Source organism: Rhinolophus ferrumequinum, chromosome 9 (genome assembly GCF_004115265.2).
Source record: "Rhinolophus ferrumequinum isolate MPI-CBG mRhiFer1 chromosome 9, mRhiFer1_v1.p, whole genome shotgun sequence".
Taxonomy (NCBI): domain Eukaryota; kingdom Metazoa; phylum Chordata; class Mammalia; order Chiroptera; family Rhinolophidae; genus Rhinolophus; species Rhinolophus ferrumequinum.
In genome coordinates this window covers 90,820,736-90,840,857 of record NC_046292.1, presented here as the reverse complement: position 1 = coordinate 90,840,857, position 20,122 = coordinate 90,820,736, and the positions used below count along the sequence as shown (strand labels likewise).

The 20,122-nt window shown below is 43.5% G+C and overlaps 1 protein-coding gene across 2 annotated transcripts; it reads left to right on the top strand.

The window, feature by feature from the left end:
* The first annotated feature begins 850 nt into the window (after positions 1–850).
* NQO2 (N-ribosyldihydronicotinamide:quinone reductase 2) lies at positions 851–20,090 on the top strand. 2 transcript variants are annotated; one of them, XM_033115785.1, is made up of 7 exons: positions 851–1,239; positions 4,568–4,705; positions 6,249–6,417; positions 14,308–14,438; positions 17,038–17,151; positions 18,047–18,148; positions 19,784–20,090. In XM_033115785.1, the coding sequence occupies exons 3-7, from the start codon at positions 6,378–6,380 to the stop codon at positions 19,958–19,960; spliced, it is 564 nt and encodes a 187-aa protein (XP_032971676.1). In that variant the 5' UTR covers positions 851–1,239; positions 4,568–4,705; positions 6,249–6,377; the 3' UTR covers positions 19,961–20,090. The 2 variants fall into 2 exon arrangements, with proteins under 2 accessions (XP_032971676.1, XP_032971675.1); XM_033115784.1 differs by having other exon boundaries at positions 865–1,239; positions 6,253–6,417; positions 19,784–20,080.
* The last annotated feature ends 32 nt before the right edge of the window (positions 20,091–20,122 follow it).

Sequence of the window (20,122 nt, the reverse complement as noted above, 5' to 3'; positions counted from 1 at the left end):
CCCCAAAGCCCTCCTGTCTCTCCCCTTCCCAGCTCCCCCTGGGGTTCACCTGGCCCTGAAGGGAGACCCGGGGTACCAGCTGGAGTCCCCCCCAGAGGAGACCCCAGCCCCCTGAGGGGGAGAAAATGGAGCCAGAGAGAGAAAATTTTATTTTTCAATTACAGTTGACATGTATCATATTAGTTTCAGGTGTACATCATAGTGCTTAGACATTTTATATATCTTACAAAGTGATCACCACAGGAAGTCCAGTACCTACCTGGCACCATACATCATTATTACAATATTATTGACTATATTCCCTATGCTGTACTTTACGGCCCTGTGACTACTTTTATAACTGCTATCTTGTAGTTTTTAATACAGTTGAACATTAAAATGACAAACAATTGCATTGAAAAATGGCCAGAGGACCTGAACAGCCATTTCTCCAAAGAGGACATACAGATGGCCAACATGAAAGATGCTCAGCATCACTAATCATCAAGGAAATGCAAATCAAAAGCACAATATCCTCACACCTGTCAGAAGGAATGACTTATCAAAAAGTCAACAAACAAGTGTTGGCAAGGACATGGAATAAAGGAACCCTCATGCACTGTTGGTGGGAGTACAGATTGGTGGAACCACTGTGAAAAGCAACATGAAAGTTCTCAAAAAAATTAAAAATAGAACTACCATATGACCCATTCTTCTGGGTATTTATCAGAAGAAATCAAAAACACTATTCAAAAATATATAGGTACCCATATGTTCATTGCAGCATGATTTACAATAGCCAAGATGTGGACCTTCATCTGTTGACCTGGATACCCGACCTGCCGGGAGGGTTCCCGCTCTTCTACACATGGTGGTCCCGCCAGTCGCCGCAATGCAGTCAACCCAGGCCCGGCTTCACCGCAGGGAGGCGGGGCGGGCGCGGGGCGGGGGCCAGGGCCGGGCCGGTGGGCGCGTTCGAGGAGGGGCAGAGTTGCCGTGCAGCAGGCCGTGGCTGACGCGGGGCTCCTGGGAGGAGCTCCGAGCGGAGCGCTTCCGCCCTCCGGGACCAGGCCGCTGGCCTCTCAAACCCCGGGCAGCCCTGCGGCGCACACAGACTGCGACGCTCCTGCTACTGCCTGGCGTCTGCGCGTGCGCGTCTCCGCGCGGTCGGAACCTGCGCAGGCGTCGTCCAAAGCTTCCGATCCCGAGGCGCTGGGCCGAGTCCTGCCGCTGCGAACCGCGGGCGTGCGCTGGCGGAGGGTGAGTGCCTCCACGCGCCAGGTAGCCGGGGGTTTGGGAAGCACAGTTCCTGGAGTGCTGCTCTCTGTCTTTCTCTCGGCAGGGACTGCAGGGCGGGAGAAGTCTCTGCTGATTTTCACGTCCCAACCAGAATAGAGACACGTGGTCCCTGTTATTCTTCCTGTGGTGGACCACTGACCATTTCGAAACTAGGATTGTATTTATTAATACTTCTTCCTAAACCCTACTGCATGCTAGGCCCGGTTATAAGTGTTTAACAGAATCGTCCCATTTAATCTGCCCTGAACCGTATTATAAATGAGGAGACAAATCAGGAAATTTACAAATAAGGAAACAGGGCAGCCCAAGATCAGTTTGTATAGGGAGTGATAAAGGGAGCACACCACACTATTGGTCTTTGTCAGGTACGTTGTGGCAGTCTGTAACAGAACCTTAAAAAATCAGCTTCTTTAACCTTTAACCTCTCTGAAAATACCAGCCAAAAAATACATTAAAAGGAACGTGTATTAAATAATACATGCTTCTAACAGTCCTGTTTATAGTTCTGGAAAAAAATGGAAATAACCTAGTTGCCCAGGAATGGAGAAATGGTCACAAATGGGCACACAGACAGTGGTGTAGCTACATCGTGAAATGTTCTCTAGTTAGAATGACAGGCACAGAGCCTGTCATAAGTATGGAAAAGAGGCAAAGTGAAAACATAGCTTCTGGATGCTGATTAAAATGAAATAATGTACACCAAAAATATCAGAGCCCATTTGATACGTAGTTTAATAACCACCTGGTTCTTTTCTACTACTGACCAGGGTAAGTGCATAATTTCTAACAAAGGAGACAAGATTACTGCTGTGGAATGGGGTGCTAAGGAAGATGAATGAGGGGAAAGTGAAGAGCACTGAATAGCAAGTCAAGAGCCTGGTTTGAATATTTCCTCTTATTTTGGACAAGTAGCGTACTTCTTAAGCCTCAGTTTCTTATTCTGTACAACGGGGAGAATTGTATGAGATGGGGAGTCACAAACTCAAATGCTGCAAGTGCCGGGCCTGTGTTAACTGGGCCAAACAAAACCATAGGGAATGGTGAGGCCTGGGGATACAGAAGGATGCATGCCCTATTATAGGCATTAAAATTAAAGCATCTCCTCCAAACCAAAATGTCTTTGGGCCCTCACCCTAAGAATCTCAAGATAAGGTGTTATGTGAGTCTACAGTGACACTGATAACCTTTTAAAACATTTCACATTCCTAAAATCTTGTCTCTCTCCTACAGACACCACCCACCTCTGACTGTATCACCCTCCACCCAACTCTTTTTTTTCAACCATAGGCCAGTCAACAGGTTTTCTTGAACAATCCAGGCCAGTTCCCACATCATGCCTTACACTTGCTATTCCCCTAGATATTTGCATGACTAGGTACATATCATCATTCATCCCTGTTCAGAGGTCCCTTCTCGGACCATTCTATCCTAAAACAGCAAACACACTCCCGCCATTTTATCTGTTAAAGCACTTATTTTCTTATCACTATCACTATTAGCATTGCTATTAGTATTTGTCACTAGAATTCTATGGTTGCTTTGTTTGCCTGCTCGTTTTATCTGCCTCACCTCCCAGTATAAAGTTCCATTCTCACCTGTCTTGTTCACACTGTAGCCTCAACACCTGGTGCAGTGCCTGGCCAGAGGGGGAGTCCTCCTACAAGCCACAGACTGAACTGAATGAATGTGTAGATGGTTTAAGAATTGTGTCCCACTCACTGCTGATATTAGACAACGCCAACTCAACTTTAACAGCTTAAACACAATTTAGAGTTTGAGCTCTCATGTAAATAAGTTTGGAGGTTGGCAATCCAGAACCATCTCACAGTTCCAAGCATCAGGAATCCAGGTTCCTTTTATATTTCTGTCCTACCACCCTTAGTTTGTAGCCTCCAACCTCAGGATAACAAGATAACTCACTGAGCCCTAGCCATCATTCCTCAGTCCAGCTCGGAAAAAGGCCAGTGGCCAGGGTCCAAATGGTACCTCCCTTCCTTACTGGCTTCCCCCATCCCTCCGACGCATGAGTCAGTTCCTTTAAGGATATTTCTTAGGAGCCCCACCCAATGTCATCTGCTTACACCTCATTGGCCACCCCTAAGTATAAGGGAGGCTGTGAAATGTAGTCTTTAGTTGGGCACATTGACACCTGAATAAATTCAGGGACTGTTAAAGAGAGGGGATATTGGGTAGCCAAAGAGGCAGGTTCCTAACTGTTCGATCAATAGTCAATTTAAGGGAATGGGAAAGGACTTTAAATCACCTTTGGGATATGAGGGCATTTGAAGTTCCTATCCTCTGACAGATAAGAACTGTTTGCTCCCTCTCCAATTCAAGTGTCCTGCCTTCCCCAAACTCAGCTGCAGCCATAATTATTTAAGCCTCTTTTCCTTTCTCTCCCCAGGACACCCAGCCTGGGGTAGAACCCATTCCCCTGCACCCCACCTTCACTTCTTGGCAGTATTCTTCATACCTCAGTCCTTTACCTCTTGGACAGCTGGAGTTATGGAGCACCCTGGATGTCGGGCTCTGCTCCAGATTCCAGTGGTGGCCGTGGATAAGCCTGATTTCTGTCTCTCTGTTCTATTCGTTGTCCTGTAAAGATGCACTCATACATTAAAATTGTCATTTGGGCAGCAACTCCACACTGGCCCTGAGTCACAGGCTCTGAGCTGTTTTTTTCTGACAGAGGGAACAGGTTTGTTGGAGTCATTTGTCTCTCCCAGAATGAGGCCAGTTAGTGAGGATTCAGGCCTCCCTCATGTCTGTGAGGCTGTCTAGGGAGAGCTAACATTTTTCCAGAGCCTTATTATGTGCCAGCCACTATGTGTATGTACTATCTCTCTTGCTCTTCTCAGTCATTCTGGTACTTTGTAGACGACAGTAGACATGGTAGCTATGAATTTCTTACCAGTATCCTGGCCCTCTGTCTGTTCCTCTACATTGATTGCGTGGAGAGAAAACTTGGGAGGGGGAGGAAAGACAGGCACGACTCCTGCTTCTTATCAGATGTCTCATTTCCCAGGATCTTTTCTGTATGGCTGCCCTCACAGAAGGTTCTGAGTCCTCTCAAAAAAAACAAAACAAAAAAAATACTGGTTTTGACATCCTGTGTGATTTGTCCTCTAATGCCTAAATCTCCAGAGGACTTCTTGCCTCTTTTGAAAAGCCTTTTTCGTCTGATAAGTTTGCATGCCCTTCACGAAGTGGTGGTGAGGCCTAGAGGCCATACATCGACCTCACCACCTTGTCTCCTCACCTCCCTCAAGTGTTTGTTTTTCTCTTATAGTTGGGGCGACTGAGGAAAGTGACTACATCTGAAAGCCTGGGGCTTGCTACACCAAATACTTCTTTGCCCAGGATTAACAGCAGACCTTCCTCTTGACAGGATTCAGAAAAAAAAAATCACCTTCCAAAAACATGGCAGGTAACTATTAACTATGGGGAAGTTAATTTTTTTTAAATTAAAATTTGTTATGAAAAAAATCCAAATAACACTGAAGTGTATAAAATTTGTTTAGTTTATAATGTGGATTACTACCTGGAATTACCTTGTTTTTTTTTTTTTTTTTTTTTACTTCTTTGATTGTCTATTTCAACTCTACCGAAATATAAGTTCCTCGAAAGTAAGGGTCATGCTTATACAGTCTCTGGAATGACCCCCAGGACATAGTAGGTGCTCAATAAATAGTTGTTGAGTGATTGAGACCCAGGAGTAACCATGGTTAAAAATTCAGTATGACTCCATCTTTACTTGTATGTCTGCTCATGACACACATCCAATTCTGCAACATCTTTTTCTCTCTCAACAATATAACGTGAAAATTCATTTCAGAACATAAAAACCCACCTTATTTTACACATTGTATTGTATATTAGGGTTTCTCTGCCTTAGCACTACTGACATTTTGGGGGCTGTCCTGTGCTTTGTAGGCTGTTTAGCAGCATCCTTAAGGCTCTGTCTACCAGATGCCAGAAGTGCCCCTATCCCCGTTGTGACAACCAAAAATGTCTCCAGATATTGTGAAATATCTCCTGGTAGGCAAGACTGCCCCTAGTTGAGAACTATTGGTGTGGATATTTTATTTGTATCTATTTTCCTATTAAGCTCCCAAGTGGAGTTCATTTATAATAAATCAATCTGAGAAGTTAAAGTTAAAAATGTTAATCATTAATTTAACTTATGGAATCCAACCTTTATACTCAGTTAAATGCTCCCAAATTGTTTGCTTCATATAAGCTTTGTATTTTCTCTGTAAGGGCCTAAACTGAAAATTTTAAATCAAGAGTTTAAACATTTTGGTCTTAGACATTACCTGGGAAGATTTAACCAGATAACCATAGCTGCCTCCCAGAAGAAATCAGTACATAATCTCACAGAATCTTCTGAACAAGGAAAATACTACTTCAGAACCTATTGGTAAAATAACACAGCCAGGACCCATAAGACCTGACTTTTCTTAGGATTCTTGTCATCCTCACCACCAAAAGCAGGGTGCCTTGTGGCCTTGCCTCCCCGGAGGGACTAGGGGTCTGATTTTTCACATCTTGTTTAAGTTTGAAATTTTGATGGGGCTGGAGGAGAGAAAGCAGAACTGTAGGTAAGTAGCTGACGCCTGCCAATGTAGGCTTAGCACAAAAGATTAATTACAGTACTTTTTCATTTTGATTTTCGGGAACAGGGCTACAACTTCTCATAGAGGATAACCAAAATAGATTGGGCTTTTAAAGAACTTGGATGTGTTATTTTTGAGGAATCATAATTTGATCCATTGTATATTTGTGTATTAGTAAACTCAAGTAATAATGATCTGTGATATAACTGGATTAAAAACTGTCACCCACTAAAAAGGTTGGTATTTCTTAGCTTCAACTGCTATGATGCGCCTACACATTTCATTTTCGTCTTAGTCCTCATTGAATTTTGACGGAGGAATTGATCTTTAAGAGAAATCATTTCTTCTCTGGAGTTAGGTAAGAAAGTGCTGATTGTCTATGCGCACCAAGAACCCAGGTCTTTCAATGGATCCTTGAAGAAAGTGGCTGTGGATGAACTGAGCAAGCAGGGCTGCACTGTCATCGTTTCTGATCTATACGCCATGGACTTTGAACCGAGAGCCACAAGGAAAGACATCACTGGTGAGTCATGGGACGTGAGCTCTGGGTTTTTAAAAACTTCCTTCGTTGTATGTGTGCATTTTTTAAATTGAGGTATAACTGACATACTAGTTTCAGATTTACAATGTACTCATTCAATATTTGTATTGAATATTGCAAAATGGTGCCTACAATAAGTCCAGTTCATACTTAACCACCTCACATAGTTACACATTTTTTTTTCCTAATAACTTTCAAGATCTACTCTTCTAGCTACTTTCAAATATGCAATACAGGGTTATTTACTATAGTTATCATACTGTACATTACATCCCCATGATTAACTCATTTTATAATTAGAAATTTGTACCTTTTGACCATGTTCACCTGTATTGCTCCCCCCCGCCCCGCCTTAGACAACCACCAATCTGTTCTCTATATTCATGAATTCAGTTATTTTTTATTTTGTTTTGGGGTTTTGTTTGTTCTTGTTTTTTAGATTACACATATAAGTAAGAGCATACAGTATTTATTCTTTTCTGTTTGACTTATTTTACTTAGCATAATGCCCTTAATGTCCATCCATGTTGTTGCCTATAACATGCCTATGCCTCTCTTTTTATGGTTGGATAATCCTGTGTGTGTGTGTGTGTGTGTGTGTGTGTGTGTGTGATATTTTCTTTATCCATTCATCCACTGATGGATATTTAGGTTGTTTCCATGTCTTTATCTTTTCAAATTCATGTTTTCATATTCAGAGAAATACCCAGAAGTAGAATTGCTATATCATATGGTAGTTCTATTTTTAAGTTTTTGAGGAACCTCCATACTGTTTTCCATAATGGTTCTACCAATTTATATTCCCAGCAACAGTGCACAAGGATTCCCTTTTCTCCACATCCTTGCTAACACTTGTTATTTCTTGTCTTTTTGATAATAGCCATTCTAACAGGTGTGAGGTGGTATCTCATTGTGGTTTTGATCTGCATTTCACTGATAATTAGTGATGTTGAACATCTTTTCATGTAACTGTTGGCCATTTGTATGTCTTCTTTGGATAAACGTCTATTCAGGTCCTCTGCCCATTTTTAAATCAGATAGTTCGTTTCCTTGCTTTGTTTGTGTTTTTTTAATTAAAAAAAGTTTTGAGAAAAAAAGCTAATCATTGCACATAATGTACAATTCTCAATCGAGTCGAAATTGCCACAGTGCAAGTTTGTTTCCCATCCCCCAGACACCCTGTTCTCTGCCCCTGAAGTAACCAGTGTTACCTGTTTTCCTATATCCTTCCAGAGATAATCTGTGCTATATACATAAAGCATTTACAGGTATATTCTCCATTCTCCCTCCACTTTTTAAAAAAAGGTAGCATATTATACACATTGTTTTGCACATTGCTTTCTTTTTTACTGCTGCAAATGATTCCATTGTATAGAGATCATAGTTTAAGTAGCCCCCTAAAGGCATTTTAGGTCTTTCTCATCTTTTGCTATTATAAACAGTGCTGCAGTGAATAATCATGGTCATACGTGTTTTCCTACATATACTAGTATATCTAGAAGTGGAATCGCTGGTGTGCGGGAACATGCAGTCTTAATTTTCATAGATAATATCAAAATGCTTTCCATAAATGTCGTACCAGTTTACATTCCTACCAGCAATGTCTGCAAGTGCTCATTTCCTCACTGTTACTAACAGTGTTACCAATTTTTTGATAATTACCAATCTGTCAGGTGAAAAAATGGTCTCCTGGTATAGTTCTAATTTGCACTTCTCTTATTATAAGTGAGCTTTATTATTGTAGGGGAGGAAGAAACTCCTCTAGGTTCTTCCAGCTGATCTAATAATCAAATAGACATGAGACAGATCAACAAGAGAAAATAACCAAATTTAATTACATACGTATATATATACAGGAGCCCCACATACATGAGAAGTTAAGAGAAAGGTTAAATGAGGGGTATATGGCACCTGAGTAAGGATGAGGTGAGGTGCCTTGGGGCTTCAGAGGGGAAGAAGGTCCTTTACAGGAAGGTAAGAAGAGCAGATGTTCAGTAATTAGAAGTTTGCCTGCCCTATCGATGGGTCATAAAAGGTTATTTCTGCTGATAACACTTATTATGGGCAAGGCTCTTAATGTAAATTCTTTACAGGAGAGGTAAAAGTTTCCCCGTGAGGCCGCAGGGTCTCAATAGCCTTCAGCTCAAAATAATTCACGTGCCAAAGTGGCACATCTTAGGGAGACCTGTTCTGAACCCCTTCAAGTTTGCTTTTGAAACTTCCCGAGAAGGTTCATATTCCAGAAGTTAGGTTGATAGATTGTTCCAGGTCTCATTAAACCAGTCTCAAGAGTTGAGAAAAGTTCAGTTCAGTTAACCAGTTGTCTCATTTCTGTACTCAGTGATGCATACGGGATCCCAAAGTTAGGGCTATGATCCAGGCAATCAGCGATAACGTAACTTACTGACTAATAAAGCCAAATGGAATAAAAAGTATTATGTTTAATGCTAATAATTCTAAAGACATGTCTGTTTAACCAAACCAAACTCAAACCAGCTTTAATATTGATGTAGGTGATGTTGGATCTGCCTACGGTTTCTGGGTGCGGGCCGGGATCGTGTCTCGTGTAGCCGAAGGATGTAAACACGGACCAGGGAGAGGCAAACAGTTTTAAAAAGAGGATAGTTTATTAGAGGCAGGAGAAGAGGTTGCAGCTCCCGAGTGGGAGGGGTCCCGAATGGGGGGTGCCCCATGACTGAGGCAAAAGCTCCTACTTTTATACTTTCCCTTTGCCTGTCTGGGGAAGGGGAGCTGTGTGAAGAAGGGAACTTGTTTGAAGAAGGGAACTGGCGCCTTCTAATGAAATTCGCCTACCAGGTTTGTTCTGCTTGCCCATCCTAAAGGAATTAGCAAAGTAATCCACTCTTATCTATCAGATCTGCTCAGTTTGTCAGGCCAAAAGGAATTTTATGATTAACCTCAAGGCTTTGTTACATTATGTGCTGGAGCGAAGGAGTGATTTCAAAACCTGGAGTTTTAGAATATGGCTGTCTTGTCTTTATTCCACTGGGGACCTACCTATCTACCAAGCAATTATACTAACTAAGCTGTATCATTACCGCCTGAGCCCAGTGAGAGAGGGAAATAAAATTTCACATTGTACTCTCCTTCCCAAATCTGGACCAATCGGTTGTTGATCCTTCTTCTCCCTAGAAGTCCCCCTCCTGCATACATCAGTGCTATTAGCCTCAGGAGTATCCATCAGCTGAGCCCACCACAGCTTAATAGAAGGTAACTGCAACCATATACTTCGAGCCTTATTTATTACCATTTTCCTCGGACTGTACTTCACCCTGCTACAAGCTTCAGAGTACCACGAAACCTCCTTTACAATCGCAGACAGAGTGTACGGCTCAACATTCTTCATAGCCACCAGATTTCACGGCGTACACGTCATTATTGGTTCAACTTTCCTTATCGTATGCTTTCTACGTCAACTAAAATTTCACTTCACATGTAAACACTACTTCGGATTTGTGTCCTAAGGGCAAGGTTTGTGAGTTCAGTGTTTGTGAGTTCAGTTGATTCCCCGGGGCTTTTCCAATATACAGTTAAATCATTTGCACATAATGATAATTTCACTTCTACTTTTCCAATATTTAATACCTTTAATTTCCTTCTGTTCATAATTGTGTTAACGAGATCCCCAGATTTAATATTTAGTACTGATGGTAATAGCTGACATCCTTGTCTCTTCTTGTCTTTCTTCACTTTTAATAAATCAGTTATTTTCACTTAATGAAAACAGAGCAAGGACTGGGAAAATAGAGAATATTATGTTAAGGAGCCACTGTTCTTTAAGTGAATAAAGTAACAGCTTATTGTAAAAAATATTTTAAAATATAGGTGAACCAGGTGAACGTAAGATAAAAAGTACAAGCCCGTTTCACATACACACCATAGTCCTACACTGCACCTGGAGGCAAATAAGCTTGATTTTCTGATGTGGATCATTATAGATCTCACTCGAAAGATCAACAAAAGTTCATATCCATGTGTAGGTCAATGGGGCCGTTGTTATGGTATTTGCTTTATTCACTTAGAGCTTTCAGAAGTCTTTTTAAATATTATGTATGTAGCACTCCGTGGTATATATTATAACTTACCAGTTCCCCCATTGATTTATATTTATGTTGTTTCCAACTTTTATTTCAAGCCATGTGTCAGTCTTTCTTTTATGGCTCTGGATTTCCTATCTTGCTTAGAAAGGCCTCTCCACACCCACACTTATAAAAATATACTTATTTTCCTGTGATACTTGGAAAACTTTGCTTCGATATTGTCAGGGAGGAAAATTTTTCCTTTACCCTTCTATCTAGGTTCTTCTGGCTGGTGTAATAATCAAATTGACATGAGACAAATTATCAGGAGAAACACCAATTAAACTTCAGTAATATGTATACCTCCTATATACATGAGATATGCTCAGGAAAACTGAGTAACTCTCCAAAATGGCAGAAGTCATCACCTCCAATACCACCTTCAGCTAAAGAGCAAAGGTGACGTTGGGGATGGGGAGTCAGTTATGGGAGGTGACCAGGAAAAGCACAGGAAACAAGGGTAGGATTGTGCAGACTTAAGTTCAAGCCTTCTCCAGTGATGACAGTTTTTAGAGATTTAGAAATCTTCCTCTTCTTGCTGCAATGAGGGAAGCACCCTTCCAAAGGGAGATTTCCCTTACAAATGTAAGGGGGGGCAAACTTCCGTCTGTTAAACAGCTTTTCTTATCATCCAGCAATGACCATTTGAGGCCCGCAAGGCACCTTATTTCATCCCCAGCTCAGAATGTCTTATATACTGTCAATGTAAGAACGTCGAGACATTTAGAGAATCTTTATGAGTTTATCTGAGCCAAAACTGATGACATTGCCGGAAAGCAAGATCTCAAATGCTCCGGAGAATGATAGTTTTGCAGTTTCTTTTATGCATTTGGAATTAAGGAGGGAATATAAGGAAGATTACCTGAAGCTGGGAGAAAGTAAGATAGAGGATAGTTAACAAGATTATGTGCTCCCTGGAGGGTGGTTCCATCTTCCAGGGGTCTGGAAAAGAGGGTTAACCTGTCATTTCAAAGCTGTGAACCTGGATGCCACGAACAATAGGCAGGGCTTGCTTGAGGCAAAGATAACCTTTTACCAGAGAAGTTTATAGGCCTGAGGCGTGACTACCCAGCTAGGAATTTATGATCAGATTAGCCTGTGAGGATATTTTCAGTTAGATTTATTACACTGCCCCCCTTTTTTAATCTGCATTACAAAGGTTACCGTCTACTTGGTTTTCAGAGCTTCTGCCCTGTTTGCTGTTTCTTAAAATTAACCAACCTAAAATAAAATAATCAATATCCCCAAAGATGCAAATTTTTGGGTGGCAAACTCTGCTCCCCTTGAATATTTTTTAATTCATCTAGAATACATTTGGCTCATGCACATTTTATTGTCTCTGTTTACCATTGTGGGGGTTCAGAATAAGTCACCCCAAGTTGTGTCTCTGTGGTATGCAGATTGTTTTGAGCTAACGGCCAAGGGCTCAAGAAAAACTTCTGCCCCTCCCTTAACTACCTAGAAGAACGTGAAATAGGAGCCTTGCTCATAATAAAAGATTAGAGATAAGCTCTTTTGCCTATCTATAAGGTGGGGCAAACTTCCGTCTATTAAACATCTTTTCTTATCATCTTGCAATGACCCTTTGAAGCCCCTAAGGCATCTTATTTAATGCCTAGCTCAGAAAGTCTTATATATCCACCTTCCCTTTCTGTCTCTGAATCTCTCATGCATGTCAGGTCTCTGAGTCTCTCATGTACAAAGGGCTTGCATGTGTATTTTTGTATTAAATTTGATTATTTTCTCTTACTAATCTGTCTCATGTCTATTTGATTATTAAACCACCCCCAGTGTCTGCTACAGGTCCCACATACTGTGGGTGGCCAAAATATCACCTGGTGACCTCCCTGTGAAAACACAACCTCTTAGGGTTTCCTGTCAATACTGAACCTTACATATACAAGGCACTCAATATGTGCTTTTTGAGTGAAAATGAAATATAGCTAAGTTAAAAGAAGAAGCAAAGAACACTGAAATGTTTTCAAATTATGACTATTATAGCACTGCGTGTCCAGTTCTCCTTTGGCTCTTCTCCATGCAGCCTGGGGTTTCCCTGCTCCTCCCCAAACCCTGAGTCTGGAGTGGTTCGCACTTGGGCCTCGATCCTCCCACCTTTGCTGCCACTTAGGACCCTGTGACATTGACCTAGTCACTCAGTATCTTAAGTCTCAGTATCCTCTTTGGTAGATTGGTGTCATGTCGATGTCCAAGTAGGTGGTGTCCCGGGAGTAAGGTGCCTGCGACTCAGGGAGCTGGAAGAAGATACATGGAGCCAGAGGCAGAGCAGACGTGCTTTATTCATAGGCTTCCTGTGAAGAGTTCAGAGTTCCTCACTGCTTCACACAGCTGGACATTCTCAAGTTATAACCTGCAGCCAGCACCTGCCTCATAACTTACAATAGCCTGTTTCTCAGCAGCCCACAGCAGCCGCCCTGGGGTAGGGCCCCTATAGGCCCGTTTCTCAGCAGCTCTGTACAATACAGCCCACTGTCTCCACTGTGTCTCCACTGTCTCCGCCCTAGCCGTGTCTCTGCCTCAGCCAGTTCCTAAAATGGCCGGACCCCGTTATACCACACAGAGGTAAAAGAGGCACATAGCCAAGGTGCTTACATAAGTGTATTCACAAACAACATCTTTAGGATGAACGGCGCGGCATTTTATTGGACAGGCAGGCCAGTCAGGGTCAACAGCTGGCCCGGGGAGGGAGCCTAACTCCTTTGTCCCTACAATTGGGAATTACATCCTTCTCATCAATTGTTGTGAAGATAGAGAAGGTAATGTGAGTAGAGCGTAGTACCTGATACGTAGGAAGTTCTCAGTAAATGATAACCTGTTGTTAATACTGAGTAATGCCTTCTGATGAATCATTTTGGTTGACAAGAACTTGATTAAAGGCATAGGCAAGATAACTTATCTTTCATTTTAGTTGCTATGGGTAGTGCTATAAGTTCTAACCCTGAAACACCTCCTCCCACCCACGGCTGTCACCTGGGTTCACCCTCCCACCACCAGGTTTGCTCTTGAATCACTGCTTCAACAGTGAGCTTTTCCCAACCCAGATCAGAGAATTTATTTCTTTTTCATTCTGAAACCATATGGCTCCCCAAGTGAGAAGTTCAAACTCCCTAGCAAGGCTTGCCAGACATGGCCAATTTCTGCAGCCACATCACCTGCATCCCTCCAAACTTTTCACCCCAACTCCTCAGATGTGCTCCTGGTGGCCCTTTTCTGGGTTGGCCAGGTTGTCAGACATGCTGCCCTGTCTTTTGTCCAGAACATCCTTCCTTTCCCCTTCAGTGTTCCCGGCTGCCTGGTGAACTCCTGCTCTGTCTTCAAAACCCAGGTCACAAAGCTCATCCCCAGGGATGCATTTGCTAAACCAACCCAAACAGAGCTGGTCATTGCCTGTTTGGGCCACGTCTGTACTTAATACACACCCCAGAGTTAGACCACATGCATCTTGATTGTGGGACATGAGGCTGATCTGGCCTGAACATTAGACTGAGCCAGCTGACCAATCTTGTTTTGTATATTAGCCATTGGTTGTTTTATCTTTTTCTACTGGACTTTGAGTCCCTTGAAGGTAAGTACAGTAGCTTCCTCTCTTTTTATTTCCCTAGCGTGACCCCAGGGCCCATCACCTGGTCAGGTGTCAGTGAATGTCTGGTGACTTGCTTTGGGGAGTCCACATAATAATGACGCTGGTGGGATTGGCCGGATGAGCTGTGGATGCTCCCCTAAGAGTGAGAACATTTGGCCTCTTCATCTCCAGGTGCTCTCTCTAATCCCGAGGTCTTCAGTTATGGGGTGGAAGCGTATGAAGCCTTCAAAAAGAGGTCTCTGACCAGTGACATAATTGACGAGCAGAAAAAGGTTCAGGAAGCTGATCTAGTGATATTTCAGGTTTGTTTTTCCTCTAATTATTATAATAAATTAGATTCATTCTATATACAAACTCTTTCCAAATACTGAGCTTCATGCTCCTAGAAGTGGTATTGATGTTTTTAGCACATTTGCACAATTACTTATGTTTTGTTGGGTAAGGAGATCCAGGTAGCCAATATCACTCATTCAAAATCCTGACCCCCAAGTAAGAATGATTTCCCCTTTAGCCCAGTGGTCCAAGAAACATCTGAATCATGCATAGTGTGTTGCTTTCATTCCCCTCTGATTCCCACCCCTAGTCCAGTAGGGGCTGCGGGGAAACCAGATGTGTCTACACTAGTGTTTATCTAGGTAATTTGCGTCAATTGCAGCTCCTGTTTAAATATCCTGATCATTAAGAGGAAAACCTTTTGTTTCCTGCCACTCAGTGGTTGCCTTACCTGGCCACCATCCCTGTATTCATTCACAAGTGCCCGAGGGCAGTGATCACTGCAGAAAGAACACTGCTTCTAAGGGCTCTAACTCCCCGCCACTCCTAGAGAGGCTTGCAGTCGTGGATGTGACCGAAAGCCTGGCAGCAAAATATACACATGCTTTTTGGGAGTTGCTGGGTTGATGGAAATCCAAGTCAAACTAGAAAAAAATGGGAATTTATTCTAAGGGCCCTGGTCACTTGGGTCTCCTGACACCCAAGGACAGACTATGGCAAGGGACAGTGGGAACAGAGGCTTAGACACCTCTGCTCTTGCTTCCTCTGAGTGTCATCTGCTTTTTTCCACATTCTGGCTCTGTTCTCTGTCACTGCACACCAAGGACTGGAGTCTCTAGATCCAGCATCTCCAAGATGCATCTGATTGGTCCAGATTGCCTGTTTCCCAGCCCTGCGTGAGGTCCGGGAGTGGGCAGGAGAACCCCTTCCTGGCACCAGGACTGTCACGACTGGCCTCAGAACCATGCTCAGCTCTCTCACTCTCTCACTCTTGTCTCCCTAGGATCAGCTGACCACTCATGTACCGGGGTGGCTAAGCCTGTTCTTTTTATAATGGCTTTTCTTCTTTTTTTTTTTTTTTTTTAAAGATTTTATTGGGGAAGGGGAATGGGACTTTATTGGGGAACAGTGTGTACTTCCAGGACTTTTTTCCAAGTCAAGTTGTTGTCCTGTCAATCTTAGTTGTGGAGGGTGCCATTCAGCTTCAAGTTGTTGTCCTTTCAGTCTTAGTTGTGGAGGGCGCAGCTCAGCTCCAGGTCTAGTTGCTGTTGCTAGTTGCAGGGGGCGCAGCCCACCATCCCTTGCGGGAGTCGAGGAATTGAACTGACAACCTTGTAGTTAAGAGCCCACTGGCCCATGTGGGAATCGAACCGGCAGCTTTCGGAGTTAGGAGCACGGAGCTCTAACCTCCTGAGCCACCAGGCCAGCCTCTGGCTTTCCTTTTTTACTACCCCATTTCACATCTCTTGCCTTCACCCTTCTTCCTGATACTTTGCCCAGAGGGTCTGCACTGTTAGTTTATTTTTTTCATTGAGCATTACCCTGTTTCCCCGAAAATAAGACCTCGCTGGACCATCAGCTCTAATGTGTCTTTTGGAGCAAAAATTAATATGAAACCCGGTCTTACTTTACTATAATATAAGACCCGGTCTTAAATAATATAATATAAGACATGGTCTTATATTAATTTTTGCTCCAAAAGACGCTTTAGAGCTGATGGTCCGGCGAGGTCTGATTTTCGGGGAAACACGGAACTACTGTTATAGCTCACTATTCACTGAGCAATTACCACAGTAATGTGGGCACAGTAATGAATCCTCACCACAATTCTGTGAGCTAGGAACTGGTAGTAACCCCATTTGCAAATCAGGAAAAGGAGGCATATGGAGGTTAAGTAACCTGCCAGTATCACACAGCAGTAGGTTGTGGAGTTTGGAGCTTGGATTTCAACGCCAAGTCCTGAGTTAGATTTATAGTGAGAGCACATGCAACAGGTGCTTCCTTCTCCCCTTGGTAACAGATTACTGTCTGTGTCTATCTCTTTTCCTTAATGACATTATTGGATATAGTCTTAGGACTTCCATGTCACCGAGGGCACGTCAGGGACATCTTACTACTGATGTGAGGAATCTGAGGATAAGGCTTTCGTTTGTGTCAAAATCTGAAGCTTCTCAATACCTAACTCAGTCTGACTGCCAGATGCCAGCAACTCACCCCCAGGCACGCAAAGGGGCAGACACTTTTCCATACCTTCCTCTTGTCCCCTTGATCAGGTTGGTCACAGAGACAGCTGCCACAGAGCCGGTGTCCAGCAGAGCTTCCTAGTGCCTTCCTGCCTGCTTGGGGGCCAGCATAAGGGGACTATGCCTGGGGGACACAGAGCCACCTGTAACAGCTACGAGGACCGCTGTCAGCTCTGCCCCACCCCTCCCCACCGTCACTGCACTGCATACTGCATGCTTCAGAGTAAAAGGGAAGAAATGTCTTTACTCGTGCTGCCCCATGGATTACACTCACCTGCCCAGTCACCTGGGAAGAGGACAGCAGGGTTCCTTCTGAGTCCCCAGATAGACTAAAATAGAAATCTGAGACAACGCAGTATTTATTTGTCCTTGGTGTTGTCCCCAGTTCCCGCTCTACTGGTTCAGCACGCCGGCCATCCTGAAGGGCTGGATGGACAGGGTGCTGTGCCAGGGCTTTGCCTTCGACCTCCCAGGATTCTATGATTCCGGTTTTCTCAAGGTATGTGCTCTGGGAGAGTCTCACTGTAGACAGCGAGGAGTGGGGGGAAGGCACCTCACTACCTTATATTCTAGTTTGCTTTTTTAAAAACAAATGTTGATTGAGCAGCAACTATGTGCAAAGAAAGGCCTGTGTGTTCTACAGGAGTGTGAGAAGCATTGTTTCTGGAGTCACAGAGCTTTGTGTAGTGAGGGATACAGACACATACACAACCTACCAGGGCCTGACCAAGAGGGCCTGGGGCTAGTGTCGGGGAGGGTGGCGTGGGCCACACGGTGGCCAGTCCTGGCTCTGAGAGGGCATCTGCTTACACCAGGCCTTACACCAGTTCACTTCTCAGAGCTTCCCTGTCTACGTTCAGAAAATAGGATGATACCTACGTAGCACGGTGAGGATTGCATGGAACCTGGTACCCAATACACGATAGCTATGAATTTCTTACAAAAATACATGATTTTTTAAATTCTAAAAGCCTCATAAAATAGTGCAAATAAGGAAAACACTGGGTCACAAAGATCCGCTTGGACCATAAGTAACACTTCCATTTACTGGGCGGTGCCATGTGTCAGGCACCGCCCACCACCTCATCCAGCCTCACAGCCTCCTCTGGTCAGTGCCTCTGCCTTACCCACTGCTCACGCCACAGCCCTGAAGCCCGCACCTACCAGAAGTCAATGCATTTCCTCTGATCGTTCCCTCCCTTCCTCCCGTTAGATGTAGTTGTCACCTGTAGCTGGGCTTGCTAGAGATCTGAATGTTATATATTTTCCCCCCTGGAGGGAACTGACCTCACATTTCCCTCCTGGTCATTGTAAGGTTTTGTGTTTGGAATCACAATAGCATTTATTTGTCTCCTCCTCTGGAGTCCACACAAATGCATTTGCTTTCTCTGCAGGATAAATTGGCCCTCCTTTCGATAACCACCGGGGGCACGGCTGAAATGTACTCGAAAACTGGAATCAGTGGAGATTTTAGATACTTCCTGTGGCCCCTCCAGGTACCCATTGCCCTCCTCCCCCACAGCTCCCCAGGTGTGAAATGAGATGCAACAGAAGCCTGAACCCAGACCATTTTGACTCCCCCTGGATACAGGAAATTATAAAACATTTTATTTTACCCTTTTTAATTTTTTACTTAGCACTGCAGAGGTTGGCCAATAGGGACAACACGTATTATAATGATAGGCTTTGATATTGTGTGGGCAGATGCTAAGCCAAAGCTGGTTAGCTGAAGTCTGCGCTGTGGTCAATGAATTGCCCCAGAGGCCCTGTGTGGGTACTGAGCACTGGCAGAGGTGTAGAGTCCTCCACAGGCCGTGTTTCTTGAAGACAGCCTGACCCTAAAACCCTGGTGAGAGATGCCCCAGGACAGGCATACCCGACAGCCTCCCGCCCCCCATAGGTGAGGCCATGGAGCCCAGGCTGCGCCTCCTCAGAGGGCCCTACTCCAGGTTCCCAGGACTCAGAGCTCAGGGTCCACTCTCCCAGGCAGATGCCATGCTGCCTGTGTGCACACCCCTGGGCCCAAGTGGGAAAGCAGTGGGCAAAGCGTGTTCAAGCAGGCTAGGGGAGGGAGGAAAGGGGCTGGAGGTCGGGCCACCACACCCTGGTACAGAAGTCCTGGGAGATCCCGAAACCGTGATGGGAACTTTCTTCTAAGTTGTTATAAAGGGATGTTTGTCCAGGGAGGAGGACATCACATATTTAACAGTTTGTGAACTTGCTTTCAAAATGTAGACAGTGATGTGTGGGCCTCTTGCCCTCCAACCAACTCCTGATAGGACAGGTCTGGACAAGGGTGTGGGTTTTAAGGGAAGGAATGCAGAGGGTGGAGAGTGATACAAAACTAGTCTTTGAAAGGAGACTACTGAGACAATGATTCCATTTAGTGATGCTCTACTGAAGGAAATGATAATTTACAAGCCTGAACTTTGTTTTCCAAAGGCCAACTGGTCTCTTACATGCCATTAACCAAGCTTAAATTCTTCTTGGTTTTAAAAAATCTTTATATTTTTTCAGTTTGCTGAAGTACATATTGTAGAAAAAAATGAGACTGTAGAATATTAAAATAGTCCTCTTAATCCCACCTTAAAAATAATCACTTTTAGTAATTTGATGTATTTCCTTATGGCCCATATATATTCTTGCATATATATTTTTTATTAGGTTTATTATGGGTTTTTTTTGCATAATAGTATAACCATAAATATTGCTTCAAATTTCTGGTTGTTGTTTTCATTTAACATATATGTTGAACAACCTTCCATGGTGGCACAATGTAGCTAGAATAATCTCATTCTAAAATAATCCATCATGTGAATGTACCATAACGTGCCAAATCAATAGAAACCATAAAGTTTAGCATGTGAATCAGTAGCAGAGATTACAGATTAATGTGTTATCAGAATAGTTTGGAATTTACAGCTGCTCAGCGTTCTTCACTCACTTGGAAAGGCCAGCATCCTAAGGTTACCCCGGGGGCCTTCAGCTGTTCTCAGTTACCAAGTTGCATTAAAGTTGTTCAGTTATTTTGTGAAGGTTTGTTTCATACCATTTCCCCTTTCATTCTTTAACTGAATGACATGTAAAGGGTGTGGCTTCTAACCAGTTCTTTTCTTTCTTTGTGGCTGTAGCATGGTGCATTGCACTTCTGTGGGTTTAAAGTCCTCGCCCCTCAGATCAGTTTTGCTCCTGAGTTGGCATCAGAAGAAGAAAGAAAAGGGATGGTGGCATCCTGGGCGCAGAGGCTGAAAACCATCTGGACAGAAGAGCCCATCCACTGCACACCTCCTTGGTACTTCGGGCAGTAACACTTTGTTCCATGTGCACATCACATGAGCAATACACTAGGAGATGAAGCTGTAATAAAATGGAAATACAACAGAGTTAACTGGATTTATTTAATGATGCATTTCACTTCAGGGTTTTATACAGCCAGATCCAATATTTCAGTAACCAGCTGGTTGTACTGA

Bases quoted from the DNA above. Each gene is read 5' to 3' on its own strand.
- NQO2 (XM_033115784.1), top strand. The intron at 6,418-14,307 runs GTGAGTCATGGG...CTTCATCTCCAG, and splicing joins CACAAGGAAAGACATCACTG to GTGCTCTCTCTAATCCCGAG. The intron at 18,149-19,783 runs GTACCCATTGCC...TTGTGGCTGTAG, and splicing joins ACTTCCTGTGGCCCCTCCAG to CATGGTGCATTGCACTTCTG.